At 35.5% G+C, this 15,138-nt stretch overlaps 1 protein-coding gene across 2 annotated transcripts in view; it reads left to right on the plus strand.

Annotated features, from left to right (window-relative positions):
* POLR3A (RNA polymerase III subunit A) overlaps positions 1-15,138 on the plus strand; it is a 33,273-nt gene that overhangs the window by 2,244 nt on the left and 15,891 nt on the right. For both annotated transcript variants that reach the window (XM_040702400.2, NM_001006500.2), the window contains exons 5-21: positions 676-830; positions 1,523-1,762; positions 2,991-3,153; positions 3,329-3,465; positions 3,969-4,072; positions 4,797-4,938; positions 5,436-5,576; positions 6,517-6,586; positions 7,222-7,349; positions 8,005-8,143; positions 8,738-8,902; positions 9,188-9,360; positions 10,529-10,640; positions 11,294-11,412; positions 12,711-12,848; positions 13,907-14,077; positions 14,793-14,906. In XM_040702400.2, coding sequence (XP_040558334.1) covers positions 676-830; positions 1,523-1,762; positions 2,991-3,153; positions 3,329-3,465; positions 3,969-4,072; positions 4,797-4,938; positions 5,436-5,576; positions 6,517-6,586; positions 7,222-7,349; positions 8,005-8,143; positions 8,738-8,902; positions 9,188-9,360; positions 10,529-10,640; positions 11,294-11,412; positions 12,711-12,848; positions 13,907-14,077; positions 14,793-14,906 — 2,411 coding nt within the window. The remainder of the gene's footprint in view (positions 1-675; positions 831-1,522; positions 1,763-2,990; positions 3,154-3,328; positions 3,466-3,968; positions 4,073-4,796; positions 4,939-5,435; positions 5,577-6,516; positions 6,587-7,221; positions 7,350-8,004; positions 8,144-8,737; positions 8,903-9,187; positions 9,361-10,528; positions 10,641-11,293; positions 11,413-12,710; positions 12,849-13,906; positions 14,078-14,792; positions 14,907-15,138) is intronic.

The raw sequence follows: 15,138 nt of genomic DNA on the forward strand, positions 1-15,138 counted from the left end.
AGTTCTTTACCGTAATGGTTTTTATCCTATTGGCTGTGATAGGCATCAAAATCTGAAATATCCTTGTTATTTCCACAGTTAATGGATATTTTCTCTGTCTACTCTTAAGAAACAGGTTGTTGCATTCTTTATGCCAAGTAAAGTCTTACTGACATCTCATGTATGTGGAAGTAGACGTTGACCAAGTTATTTATTTTTTTTACAATACCTGTTCATTACAATGACCAATACTTAATACTTGAATAAGGTCTGTATTGAAAATACGAAGTCACAGCCTGAACCAGTGATTGAGCACCTGGTGGGAAGGCAGGGCCAACTCCGGGGAGCTCAGGTGCATGCAGTGCAGCTGAGTGACTGGAAGGGGTGGAGCCAGGATCCAGCCCTTCCCAGACCTCATTTAAGGGTTGGCGGCAGAGGTATCTCTCTGGATATCTTTGGGCCCTTGAGGTTGTCTGAGGATGAGCAGTGCTTTTTCCTTTGTTTTTTGTGGCTGTTGAATTTGAGCAAGTCCTTATCTGTTGCAGTCTGGAACCTTGCTGCTCTACTGTCTTTGCTGTGGTTTCCATCATGTTACAAGGGCCAAAAAAGGAAAACCCTGTTTAACATTTTGTTTTAAATATGGCAAGTTGTTCTTGATGAGCTTTTCTTTAGAACTGCAACAACATTTTCTTGCAGGAACTGTGAAGAAGTGTGGTTTGCTGAAAATAATACATGAAAAGTACAAAACCAATAAGAAAGTTGTAGATCCAATAGTATCCACTTTTCTGCAGTCCTTTGAAACTGCTATAGAACATAATAAAGAAGTAGAGCCCTTACTGGGAAGAGCTCAGGTGAGCTTTGTTATTACTTAAACTTTCTGCTAGTTTTTGTGCATGAAATAAAGCTTTTTGAAAGGTTTTCAATATAGCAGCTTATTGTGGACCACTGTTTTTAAATACTAAGACACACAAAGAATGTTTACCGTATTGTGAGCATTACTTTGTTTATTAGTGTCTTCTGGTATGTAGCTTTCTGCCTGTAACTGAGGGAGGTGTTCTTGGTATGTGAAAATTCAAGAAGCTAAAAAAAAAAGGGGGGGGGAGAGGGACAGGCTATGCAGACTTAATGAAATGCCATGTGTGCCTGTAGATTTACTGTAACTCTGAGTTGATTGTAATACCTAGAAATTTGTTTTTTTTTCAGAAGAATGTAATGTTGAGGAGGAGAGGAAACTTAATCAGCTTTTATTGTTTTATACAACTTTGCATTGTGTGCAGTTGTTTCTTTCTATTCTTGATGAGTTGGAAAGGCCTCAGAGTAGATATATATATATAGAACAAAGGCAAACTAGCATAGCAAGTATAAGAAACTATAAGGGTTGGTTAAGAATTACTAAACTAAAGCTTAAAGCATTGATGCTAGTTTTCTATTTGTCATTTTTAAATGCTGATTGTTCAACAATTGAGTAAATGAAGGGAGGAAGAAAGAGTTGCAAATTGTTACATGATGGCTCGATTTCACCATTCTCTGTTGGATTTTGTAGGAAAACTTGAATCCATTAGTAGTATTGAACCTCTTTAAAAGAATCCCAGCAGAAGATATCCCTCTGCTTCTAATGAACCCAGAAGCAGGTAAGCCTTCAGATTTGATTCTCACACGACTCCTTGTGCCTCCACTGTGTATCAGACCCTCTGTCGTGAGTGACTTGAAGTCTGGCACCAATGAAGATGACTTGACAATGAAACTGACAGAGATCATTTTCCTCAATGATGTAATAAAAAAGGTGAGTCATCCTTCAAGCTCTCTGTGACTGTTACCTTGAAAATGTTTAGCACTGGCTATAGCAAGTGGTTTTATATGTATTGCTGTTCCCAGTCTAGCAGAGAGTCTGTACTGCACTGTGGTGTTTGGAGTTCTATTGAAAGAAATTAAGTTGTTTCAAGTAGAGCTAGCTTTCTGGCTGCTTGTGATATAGGATGTACTAAAAATGTACTGGAGACCTGGGCAAGACTTTTCATTTTAGTTCTAGTCTGTGAATTCTTCTGTGTTTGGTTGTGGGGTGTGTGGGAACTGTTGAGTCATGGCCTGAACCACTGATTTGATCACATGGGGAAAGGACCAGGTCAGCTGTGTGAGCACAGGTGAAGGCAGTTCAGATGTGTGACTGGAAGGGGTGGAGCCTGGCTGCACCTCTCTTAGACCTCATTTAAGGGCTGACTGCCACTGAGGAGGGATCTCTTTCTGGAGCTACCTCTTGTGGAGCTTTCTCTTTTAAACTGTCCCCTTCCCTATCTTCTGATATGGGTAAACAATCTTCCCTTTCCTTATTTCACCTTTCTATCATGCTCATCCTTCCACCATATTCATCTATCCAATTGCTACATGGGTTTTTTTCTGCCCCTCTTATCACTGTAACATTTTTGGAGTGGTTGCTTACTGTTAAAACATATTTGATTATATTCTTTTGTGTAAACCCTCCTGGTTTTTGACCTTTTTCTATTCTATCTATTGTTAAGAAATCAATTTTCAGTTAGTGTGGTTATCAAGCTGAATAGAAATATATCTGACAGTTTACCATTTGTGTAGAGGAACTGTTCTACCAGACTAATTTTTTTCAGGATTTTCAAAACTGATCTCTTGTCAGAAAAACAAAATCAAGTTAGAGAGCTCTCCCATGGTTGAATAATGGTTAAGTACTGATTGTTTTCCTGGTTGTGAAATTACATTATCTTAACTTCAGCGGATTGGAAAAATACTCAATTTAAAGGAATTCAGTTTGGTGAGTGTTTATCAAAAGCTGATGCTAGACAAAAGAAATTACATTTCCTTGTTGTCTTTGTGGAAAGTCTTATAATCTAGCAATGGAAAGTTGCCTTACCTTTTCATTCTAATGAGCGTGAAGGTTTTTGACATTATTTTCCAAAGTAGAGTTGTGTCATTGTCAGAATTAAAACTCTGTACTAGTTCAATTTGATGCTTTATTTTCTGAAATGGATAACTTTTTTCTTTAGCACAGGATATCGGGGGCCAAAACTCAGATGATTATGGAAGACTGGGACTTCCTTCAATTGCAGTGTGCCCTTTACATCAACAGTGAGCTTTCTGGAATTCCTCTGAACATGGCACCTAAAAAATGGACTAGAGGCTTTGTCCAGAGACTTAAAGGAAAGCAAGGTTTGTTTATGGAGTTGCTTTTAGTTAAGTTAAAAGTATTTTCTGTTCCAAAACATCTTTGTTACTATTGTGTTGTGCTACTGTGATGTACCTTGAAAGATGTTATAATGTGTTATCTTAACAGATAGCATTTTGAAATTAACTTTCTCTGAAGGAATTCTTGTTTGTTTGTTAGGTCGATTTAGAGGTAATCTGTCTGGAAAGCGAGTGGATTTCTCTGGCAGAACGGTCATTTCCCCTGATCCAAACTTAAGAATAGATGAAGTAGCAGTGCCTATTCATGTTGCTAAAATACTAACTTTTCCTGAAAAGGTAGGCAGTGCAGAATCAAACCTTTTCTCTGCCTTTTTGTGGGGTTTTTAGGAGGGTTGTTTTGTTGTTAGTTCTTTTAACAGTATACAAGTGTAGTTATTACTTACACTCTTGTTCTAAAACAGAATAAATGTGTTGTTTATCTGCTCAGCATGTGATTGGTTGCTGCTGGTAAACAAAACTTGTACTATCAGATGTATGCAAGTACTGTGGAGGCATATGGGGTAAGGAGTTGACTGACCAGGACAGAATGATTTAGCTTGATGTTTTCAGACTTGAAATATAGCTTCATATTTTCACTGATTTATCTGCTTAAGGAGTGATTGAGTGTCTTATTTCTAAATCTCTTTCCCAGACTTTTCATGTAATTTCACCATTACTGTGCTTTAAATTTTCCTCTTATATGTTCCCTTCAGCAGCTGAAGGCTGTGAGATGAATTATCAGTTGAGCCTAAAATTTGCAAATGTTTCATTTGTTCTTGTTTGAAATCTTTATGCAATAGGTGAACAAAGCAAATATTAATTTTATGAGGAAACTTGTCCGAAATGGTCCTGATGTTCATCCTGGAGCCAACTTCATTCAGCAAAGGCACACACAGATGAAAAGGTACCATGTTTATCTGTAATTACTCACTTTTCATCTCTCCTCACGAGCTTGTTCTTACTGCTGTGTGAAATCAATTGTATCTAAAGGGATTGGCATCTTTTTTTAATTCTAGCATCTTTCATGAAGATCTACTGAAGAACAGTAGAAAAAGATATAATTGTATGAAAAGGACTTGTATACTAGACTTTAAGAGGTTGTGCGGTGAATATATACTTAAAATTCACATGTTAATGATACTTAACTGCAATTAGATTGCTTCATGGTAGTCTCTATTTGGGACAGAGACTAAGATACCACAGGTAGTATAGAAACTTGAATGAGATGAATGGTTTTTGGGTCCTACTGAGTGGTGGTAAGTGAAAGGAGATGATATTGGTCACTGTGCTATCTGTTTTCACACAAGGGCTATCAGTTTATGGATACTAAAAAGTAATTGTATGAAATTCCCTATTCTCCCTGATATAACTAAAATAATTAGTGTCTTTGTTGGTGAGCTTTCTTAGTTTTTATAGTAATAACCGTGTTTTTTATTAACATCACAATTTCGTTACTTAAAATAGCAACTGAACTAATGTTTAGTGATGTAGTCCCTATATTTTGTCATCTAGTCATTGCAGTACAAATACTCCAACACGTAATGGAGAAGCCTGCATTGTGAACACAGAATTTATTAGAAGTTCTCTTTATGTCTTTCTTTCTTTTTTATATGACACGTTGTTAAAAGATTTTTGAAATATGGAAACCGAGAAAAGATGGCACAGGAGCTGAAGTTTGGTGATATTGTGGAACGGCATCTTATAGATGGTGATATTGTCCTGTTTAACCGACAGCCCTCTCTTCATAAACTGAGCATTATGGCTCACATTGTAAGTGCACAGTCTAACAGTCAGGTGGTAGTACATCACATGATTGTTAAGAGGCCTTCATTTGCAGCTATTTATTACATGTACAGAAATTGCTGCTTTTCTAACCGTGTGGTTGTGCTTTTTGTGTGGGAATTGATGTTTAACAGGACAGTATGCTGCCAGACAATTCTTTTAATAGCTATATTGGACCTCAGAATCTGTTCTTGAGTAAGCATTTCATTATTGTAGAGTTCTTGTGGCCTCTATGAAGCATTCTGTGTACTGTGCTTTGTGTAAATACTTCATAATGGAAGTTAGACGTATTTGTGTAATGTAACCAATAACACGTTCAGTTTCTGTTGTCATGGCTGAGCTGAGTCCTACAGTCAAATTTTTATTCATATCTGTAATAAACAGAATGTATAATGCCTATAAAGAAGCACTTGGGCTTAGATTTTCATCTCATAATGAAATCTCAGTCTTCGTTGCATGCACAGCACTTTTTTTTCTGTTTGCAGGCTAGAGTAAAACCCCATAGGACATTCAGATTTAATGAATGTGTCTGTACACCATACAATGCAGACTTTGATGGAGATGAGATGAACCTTCACCTTCCTCAGACAGAAGAAGCAAAAGCAGAAGCACTTGTTTTAATGGGGGTATGTATGTAGATCATGTTGGTGTTGGGACTTGGCTAGTGATGGTTAGGCCATGCCTTGTAATACCTACCTTGCATGTGAAATCCAAAGTCATCATCAGGTTCCATGAGCATGAATAGTATGCAGCTGTGAAACTCCTTAACAGCAAAACGGAAAAGGGATTTGAGAATAAACCAGAGCTGTTAGTCTGGCATTGGACTTAGATATTAGATAGTCTAATACACATGCATTTAGCGTTCCTGGCAGATTCTAGATTTTTAAAGAAGTACGTGTTGTCAACATGTTTCTGCTTGACTACCGTTATCAGTTGCTACCAAAATAGCGTGTTGGTGCTGAACTAATAGTTACAGATGAGTAAGTTTTTATTGGGGGGGCAGAAATGGAAAAAGGATGGTAGATAGAGGAATATGTTGGTTGCAGTCATTTATCTGTAGCATGAAAGTAGAGTTAGTAGTAGTAGTGATTTGAGGATTTTCCAGTACCTTGGTCCTTTAGGGTGACTACTTCTGTTGTGTGTAAACAGCTGTTGTTTGCAACAGGTACTGATTTGCTGAGGTGATTTGAGAGCTTAAAAAGCTTCTACAATTAAATAAAAAAATAATAATCTAGGTTTCTGTTGTCCTGTGAATTGTTCAGGCAAATGTAGGGCAGCCAAAAGCTGTATAGATGGGGTTATGGGGATGAGTAACTGGAGCAGGAAATAGTATGAGTGGGAACTCCTTAGCCTAAACTCAATTTGTTTGCTGTAGAATTTGTTTTGAGGTGAAGTAGTGTTTCAGTTTATGTATGTGATATGTGTTAAATCATTTTTAATGTTTAGTGTGTGGAAGTGACGTACTTTAGGTACCCACTTCACTGTATTTTTAAATAGGTATCTAAATTTACCTAAATGGAATATCAGTATCTTGTAGTGTGTAACTTTTATTTCTATATTATATAGACTAAAGCAAACTTGGTAACACCAAGGAATGGAGAACCCCTAATTGCTGCTATTCAAGACTTCTTAACAGGTGTGTACATATTCTTATATCACACAACTCTAAATTAAGGTTTCTTTCAGAATCTTTTTTTAAGAGTTTTTCTATATTAACTTAAAAATTTTGTCTTTTACAAGTAAAAGTGCCTGCATGAGATAAGGCTTTTTTTAGTCTGAAATAGGATTTTCTTCAGATTCCTTCTGGTGCTGTCACTTTTGTTGGTGTCATTTTTAGTAGCTGTACGTGTTTTGTGGTCTGTTCAATGCCAAAAGTGAATGTTTGGGATCTTCGTATGTGTAGTTTAAATTTACCATGATTATGGTAGAGGAGTTAAACTTATTAGCCTAAAATGAGTTTTAACTACAGCAAGCATCTTCAAATTGCCTTATTTCTTCGAGTAAAGTAAGGAATATATGACAGAAAGCATACAAAGTCACTGCCAAAGCTATTTTTTTTTTTACACTTGTGAAATAGTGTATGAAAAATAATAAATGGTAGCAATGTGCTGGCTTCAATTTCTAGAGAATTGAATGTGATGGAATTAATTATCTGGAAAGCTCTGTAACCCATTGTTATTTTGCACAGTACGTAGTTAATCAGTATCAGAATGAGGTCATTAATACTGAATGTGCAGTAATCTGTAAATTTAATCACTTTTTACATTTCAGGTGCCTATCTTCTTACACTAAAAGATACCTTTTTTGATAGAGCAAAAGCCTGTCAAATCATTGCTTCTATTCTGGTTGGCAAGGATGAGAAAATTAAAGTTCGTCTTCCTCCTCCAGCAATTCTGAAGGTGTGTCACACTGTTACTTAATGTTATAAACAGTTTCTCTTCTTTACCTGTGGTGGTGGCAAAGAGACTATTAAGTTTTCTGCTGTTTGTTTTGTATTAGATACTTTAAGGCATAAACTGTGTTCATTTTGTGAATTTATATGAACCTTTTTAACAAGGAACAGTGTTTCTTTGCTTCTGCCATTCAAAGTGAGAAAATATAGCTTTTTGACTTTGTTTACTTAAGTTTAACTACGAGTGAAGTACATAATTACATAAATCTCTAGATCTATGGCTTCATACAGATGACATAACATAAATAAGCAACTATACATGTGATACCTAGCTTGTGAAATGAAATTAATGTAGCATTGCATTTTTCCCTGATTAGAAAAGGAAAATGTGACAGTAAGAGGGAGCAATGGAGCATGTCTTAGTAAATGTGTGCACATATCCTTATGTAAAGAGTAACCACTTGGGAATCAGCATTTTTATATAAATGTAAATGTGCAGATTTTTTTCTCTATTCAAAAGAATACCATTATATAGCTTTCTATTTAGTATGGGAAGAATATGTATTAAAAACAGCATTTTACAATTAAACTCTTACTTGCTGCTTCTAGTAGTTCTTTTATAAACTCTGCAACCCTAATTCCTGTTATTTTGTTTTCCTAAGCCTGTAACGCTATGGACAGGAAAGCAGGTTTTCAGCCTCATTCTCAAACCCAGTGATGACTGTCCTGTGAAAGCCAACCTTCGAACTAAGGGCAAGCAGTATTGTGGCAAAGGGGAAGATCTGTGTTACAATGATTCTTGTGAGTGATACTTCTAAAGCTGTGTTTTGGAAACAGAGGTAACATTGTAGATGTTCAAATTCATACTGCTTCTGGAAGTGTTTCAGAGGTGAACTGAGTATGAGTATCTTCAAATAAAGACAACTGTAGCTTGGTTTCTGAGATGTTTTTTAAATTACAGCAAAAAAAAAAAAAAATCAATTGACTGTAGTTTGCTGTCCATGATTGAGGACTTTATTTCTGGACAGATAAGGTGGAAAGCTTTTTTTTAAGTATTAAGTATTTAATGCTTTTACTTTTTAAACAAAAAATAATTTAGACTTCTGAGAAACAATTTGTGAATAAAATAGATACACTTGCCATTCTGAGGTGGAAGGAAAATACATAAATGTTAACTTGTGTAAGTAAGATCAGTTTGTAGACTGCTCCCTCTTAAATACATATTCATACGTTTACTTAGATTCAGTAAATGTTCATCTTTGGGTTTTGTTCTTTTCTTGAACTGTTCTTTTCTTGAACAGAGCTTTTATTTGAAGAACTGCTCTGTAACTACTATAAGGAGTTTGAGTCATGCTTTAAAAAAATTATGAATTATTTTTGCTTTTCTATTTCTAGATGTCACAATTCAAAATAGTGAGTTGATGAGTGGCAGTATGGACAAAGGAACCCTAGGTTCTGGATCAAAAAATAATATCTTCTACATTTTGCTGAGGGACTGGGGACAAGTGGAAGCTGCAGATGCCATGTCAAGGCTAGCCAGACTTGCACCTGTCTATCTTTGTAAGTATTCTAGTAAAACAGCATTTTAAAGCAGAAATGCAGAACAATCAAGCAAAATTTTTGCTTCAAATACAATGTGTTCTGTTCAATACAAAACAAATAAGGAAAAAAAAAGCCAGTCATTAAACTAAGTAGTGAAACAACTGGTATGTTTACAAAGTGGTTATGACTGTCACATGGTGGAAGGAAATAACCAGGTTCCAAATGACAAGATTTCCTGATTTTCATCTCTATTTTTTTATGTATGAGGTTGAACTAGCATTATCTTTTTTTATTTTATGACAGCTAATCGTGGCTTTTCAATTGGAATTGGTGATGTTACCCCTGGTCAAGGCCTGCTAAAAGCCAAGTACGAGCTGCTGCATGCTGGCTATAAGAAATGTGATGAATACATTGAAGCACTGAACACTGGCAAGCTACAGCAGCAGCCTGGTTGTACTGCAGAAGAGACACTAGAGGTAAGCATTTTAAATTAAATCAATATATATATATAGAGTAGAAATTTCATGCATGTATTCACAGAATTTGTGAAGATAAAACTTATCTCCGGAAAACTTATGTCTCCGGAAACTTAAAAATATAAGCAAGTAGGGTCTGTCTGTGTGCAACTTTAGTTGTCTGAATATCTAATCCTTTAATTGCATATAGCCATCTAAATGTTAAAATGTTAGCTAAATACTTAATAACCAGGATTCTCCCACCCTGCTGGAAGTATTGAGGTGACATAGAATAAGATTACACAGATAATGAGAACAAGATTAATTGCATTTACCAGTATTTACTGAATTAATAAATAACAGAAACAACAGTTAATCTAGTCCAAGAAACAAAATAGTCTTTTGATTAGAATTCTGTCTTCAAGCAGTGTTTTTTCTTGTCCCTTATTAGAGCAGCTATTAAGTGGACTTCAGTTACACTGTTTTCTTTTTACTTTTTTGTTTAAAAAAAAAAAATTAAGCTAACATTATCCAAAAGCTTAGGGACAGGATCTTAATGATATCAGCTGAAGAATACTATGTTCGTTGCCTTCAATAGTTTTATATATCTGTTCTCTTAGCTATCAATGTATTTCCCTTTACTATGTTAATAGTAGAAAGAGATGTAAGCGAGTAAGTGTAAGAGGAAAAACAAAAACAGGAAAACCCACACTGTGAAGTACTTCCACATTTGTCTAGTTAGAGTTTGCCTGAAAGAAGTCTTGCTGTGTTGTATGCCTTTCCTCTTCTCAGAGACCTCAGTTTTTGATACAGTTAATGTTTATAAAAATCAGATATTAATGTTGTATATTGTTAGAGCGTTCCAAAATTACTACTTTGTGGTAATCTTTCACATAGTACAGCTTAGCTTAGTACTTGCTTTAACTAGCTTAAGCTGGTGCTGCTAAGAAGAGGTTGTAATGTCTCCAGCTACCGCTGCCTTAACCCAACAAAGGATTATTTTGCTGCAAACTGGGAAGTTCCACAAGTTAGAAGTTGCAACTTTAACAAGAGCAAATTCTAGGCTTATTTCTCTTAATTCTACTTCTAGTTCCTGTTTGCTGCTGAAGGTATTGTTGGCAAGTGGTAGTACATTGTTTGTGTATGACTTTTTTTACTAATACCAAATCTCTATGTTCTTGGATTTTAGGCCTTAATACTTAAAGAGCTCTCTGTTATCAGAGATCATGCTGGCAGTGCCTGTCTCAGAGAACTGGACAAGAGCAACAGTCCCCTTATCATGGCTCTTTGTGGTTCTAAAGGTAGGGATAGCTGAGATTCAGAATTAATTTGCTATTTCCTCTCTGCTCTCAGAATTACTTGTTCTGTCATACTACCTTATTTTGTGCAGGCATTTGTACAAGTATTAAATTCACATCCTGCAAATTTGAAGTGACTCCTCTCAGTAATTGCTGGTCAGCTCTCATTAACTGAAAATGAGCTGGTGAACTATTTATTGTCTTTAATTTTTTTTACTAGTTGAAAAGCATCCTATTAGGACTACTTAAGACTTTTGTTGTACCTCCCACTTGAAGTATCTCTGTCATGTGGAAATATCAGCCAGAAATGATACCTTGAGAATTAGAAATAGCAAAAAGCCATTTTTACTGCAAGTTTTTTTCATTCTGTGAGGTTTATTTTGTTGTAGAAATCATGGTAAGCACTTAACCCTTCATTTAAAATAAATGCTGAAATATTTTTATTGGAGAAATTGTGCATCAAAATAGTAAGGCGAGGATCATGGGTTTTATAAGCCAGAATCCATAATACAAAACAGGATAGTGTTAAGGTATAATGAATGTCCAGTGGCTCCAAGAAAACATAGAATTGTTAGCTATCTTCAAAGAAATGAAGGCAGCTCTGTCATCAGGGTGTTGATATTACTCTTCTGTAAGTTTTTTTTCTTCCTTTTCAGGCTCCTTCATTAATATATCCCAGATGATTGCATGTGTAGGTCAGCAGGCTATCAGTGGGTCCCGAGTTCCTGATGGATTTGAAAACAGGTCTTTGCCTCATTTCGAGAAGCATTCTAAGGTAATTCTGTATATTAAAGCACTGTAAAGAAAAGTGAAACAAGTTAACTTAGAACATTTTAAGAAAGGCTCATTGTAAGGAAACAGAAACACATACAGATTAATGTAAAATGTTTTGAATGTAATTTGGGACTTAGTAGTAGTGTTGTGAATTGCTGTGGGACACTTCATTAGCCTAAATATTTACAGCTAGGCCTTGCTATTTTCCATAATAGAATTCTAATTTATTAGTTTAAAGCAAGTCTGATGCATTTTTGGTTCTTACAAGAGTTCTAAAATTGTTTGTTAATTTGTCTTGCTGTCTTCCATTGTACTGAGAGTTTTCAATACACCTTTTGGGTATATTGTCAGTCAGTGAAACATGTCAGAAAAACCTGGGAGTCTTGTTTTCTGGGGTCTTTTTTTCTTTTTATGCTAGGATATATATCATTGGATGCGTTGTACATGGAGCAATGAGGAATCATGGTCTTGTTAATGCATATAATGATATTTGTGGCTTATTGTTTTTTTCTGAACTCCTCATCTGAAATTTAATGATCACTAGAGAAAGTTCTTCATACCAGTCATCAATCTTGTTAATGGATTTAACTCAAGTGTAAGATGATGATCATGACACTTATATGTCACTGAAGTCCAAATTTCAATTTCTGAATTCTGCAACATAAAATCTTCTATTTCCTGAGTAAATTAAAGAGGAAAAAATAACTTGGTTATGTAAGGATGAAAAATTCAAGGTTTAACTCCAGCTTTTTTTTAATTAGTTTAGAATGCACTTCCTATTACGTAGTGGCATATGGTAGTCTTCAAACATTAACCTTTTTGTAGCTTATACATGATTCTGTGTCATCATGGAGACAGCTCGGTGTTATTCAACTTCACAATGCTGGTAAAAAGTTTGTCAAGAACTGTTCTCAGTCATCATAGGAAAACATTCAAAATAACTAGTTATGCACATATCTCCCAATTTTTTTCTGGATTCCTTGGTTTTTAGTGTGAACATTTGTATCATCCTTTCAATTCTTGTATCATTAAGTGGAGTTGACTTGTTAGAATTTGGTGTAGTGTTTGCAAGAGTGGCTAGAGGCATGGCTGGACTTAAAAGTGAGCTAAAATCTGGTTCAGTAGTTCGGAAAAACGAGGTGAGGGTACTGAAGCTTGTGTCAGATTTAAAATCATTGTTTCAGAGCTAAATACAACTGAGACAAATTGTTGTTTATATACCAACTGACTATCTCTTTTTCTGCTACATAGGTAAAGAATATTAATTGTATTTCAACTTCTTTCCACTCTTTCCTGTAGCTTCCAGCAGCAAAAGGCTTTGTTGCTAACAGCTTCTATTCTGGGTTGACTCCCACTGAATTTTTTTTTCACACTATGGCTGGTCGAGAAGGTCTGGTTGACACTGCTGTAAAAACAGCTGAAACTGGATATATGCAGGTAACTGTTAGAGGAACGGGAGCTTCATCATGTTTTCCAAATGAGACTATTTCTTGAATGCTTGTTGGGGCAGGGGGCAGTGCGTGTGTTTTGTGTAGCCTTTATGGTTGTATGTTTTTAATGTTTGAGAATAGTATTCTGGGAAGTAGGTTTTGCTCTGTTCTCTGGTAGATGTGAGCCTTGTGAGAGATCTCAAGCAATAGCACAGTAATATGCTTATGTTAAGCTGTTTTCTTTTGAATATATATAGGTGATAAAATAGGTGATAAAAGCCTTAATTCTAGGTAATTATTGAGGACTGCTTTTCTAGGTGCTTTTGTGCAGATACAGATTTGAGCTGAATGCTTTTTCAGATGTGATGTTTTGATAATGAGAAACACAAAATGTATCAATAAGATGTCTGGATGATATAAATATGTCTAAACCTTCCTTTTAGTATTTGTCCTCTTCGGGTGGCAGGCTGTAGAGTTTTCTGGGAAGTCCAAACAAATCTGTATAAGAGACAGTAGCTAGCTAATGCTGATGGAAGAATGGCAACTACTGATGAATGGATGAGCTAATTTTTTATCAGTGAAAGCAATTTTTGTCTGGTTTTATTGCTGTATGCAAAATTAGTATCATTTGAGAAACAAACCTGACTAGAAGAATACAAAAGAATGCAAGACTTGAAATTTTTTTTTGTCAGAAATAATCACAGTCTTCAGACTTTAATAGGCTATTGCAGTCTGGTGTTCAGGAATTCTGTAGTTTAAGAAACAGTAACAAAATTGTATCATGGCTTTAAATTTTGTTACTGCTGTCTCTCATGCTATGGGGAAAGTCTAGGTGAATGTATGGCTTAGAATAGGCTTTCGTGCCTACTCTTTTTGGGTATAAGTTATTACTGATCTGATTGGAGGTATGTTGCTGGAATTTCTGCTTATTTGGACAATGGTACAGTTATGTGCTTTCTCAGGGATGTCAGAAGTTAATTCCTGATTCTGCTTTGTATAATTTCTGTGGTCCCAACCAATAAAACAATCCCATTTTATCTTCCCTGCATCTTTTTTTTTCCTCAGAGGCGGTTGGTAAAATCCCTTGAAGATCTTTGTTCACAGTATGATTTGACAGTCAGAAGTTCTACTGGTGACATTATTCAGTTTATTTATGGAGGAGATGGCTTGGATCCTGCAGCAATGGAAGGGAAGGATGAACCACTGGAATTTAAGCGAGTTCTGGACAATATCAGAGTAAGGATTACTGACACTTTGTTCCAAGTGGAAAGAATATTATGCATGTGGGAAGGAGAAAGAAATTATGCAGAGCATTGTTTCAGTCAAAGATATTAAATCACCTTTTTGACAGTCCTGATCAGGGTTTTTCAGCGCATGTATGCTAAGAGTTACAGATACCTTTGACATTAGAACAGAGCGATTGGAACCTAAGTGTATGAACAGTGAAAAGCAGCGTTCTTACATATGTGGGTATATATAACACCATATGGTAGCGAAGTTACTACTGATTCAGCCAGATACTATGTTGGATTTAAGTTACACAAAGTAATTCTTATTAAAATCTAGACTTTTTTTGTGCTGAGTTACTCTTTAGATCATCCTAATGTTTTGTTGAGTAACTCTGGAGATATTGTGACTTAGGAAAACAGTATTGTTTATTTTTGGTTTTGGTTTTGCTGTCTTTTCCACAGCATACAAATTCTTTTGCTGAAATGATTGTCCAGGTTTCTGAAATCTGTGCGTAATAAGTTGACAAAGTTAAAAATCTGGATGTGTACACCTTCAGATTTACTTGAGAACAAATGTATGTGGGCTGCCTTTTCACAATAGTCAAATGTTGAGTTTAAAAAAAAAATAGTTAAGTATACTGTTGGTCAGTTGTGTATATCTGTATTTTATGTTTCTGCAATGAAATTTCATTTATTTTTGTGACTAATTTTTTTCTTTTAAGGCTGTATATCCATGCCGAAGTGAACCAGCCCTAAGTAAAAATGAATTGGTATTAACATCTGAATCTATCATGAAGAAGAATGAATTTCTTTGCTGCCGAGACAGTTTTCTTCAGGTAATATTATTGTGTCACTTTTTTATCATGCTGTTATTAACCTTACCTTATGATTCAAGGAAATTAAATTAAATGCTTTTATTGATCTGTAGGAGCAATGGCTGAATTTTATGCATTAGTAACAGGGATAGTAGTTTGCTCAGTAATATGTTTTTGTACATTTTAGAGGTGGGGAGGTAGGGCAAGTTGTTCTTAACGTGGTAGATCTTCACATCACAGTGACATAAGTTAG

Source organism: Gallus gallus, chromosome 6 (assembly GCF_016699485.2).
Source record: "Gallus gallus isolate bGalGal1 chromosome 6, bGalGal1.mat.broiler.GRCg7b, whole genome shotgun sequence".
Lineage (NCBI taxonomy): Eukaryota > Metazoa > Chordata > Aves > Galliformes > Phasianidae > Gallus > Gallus gallus.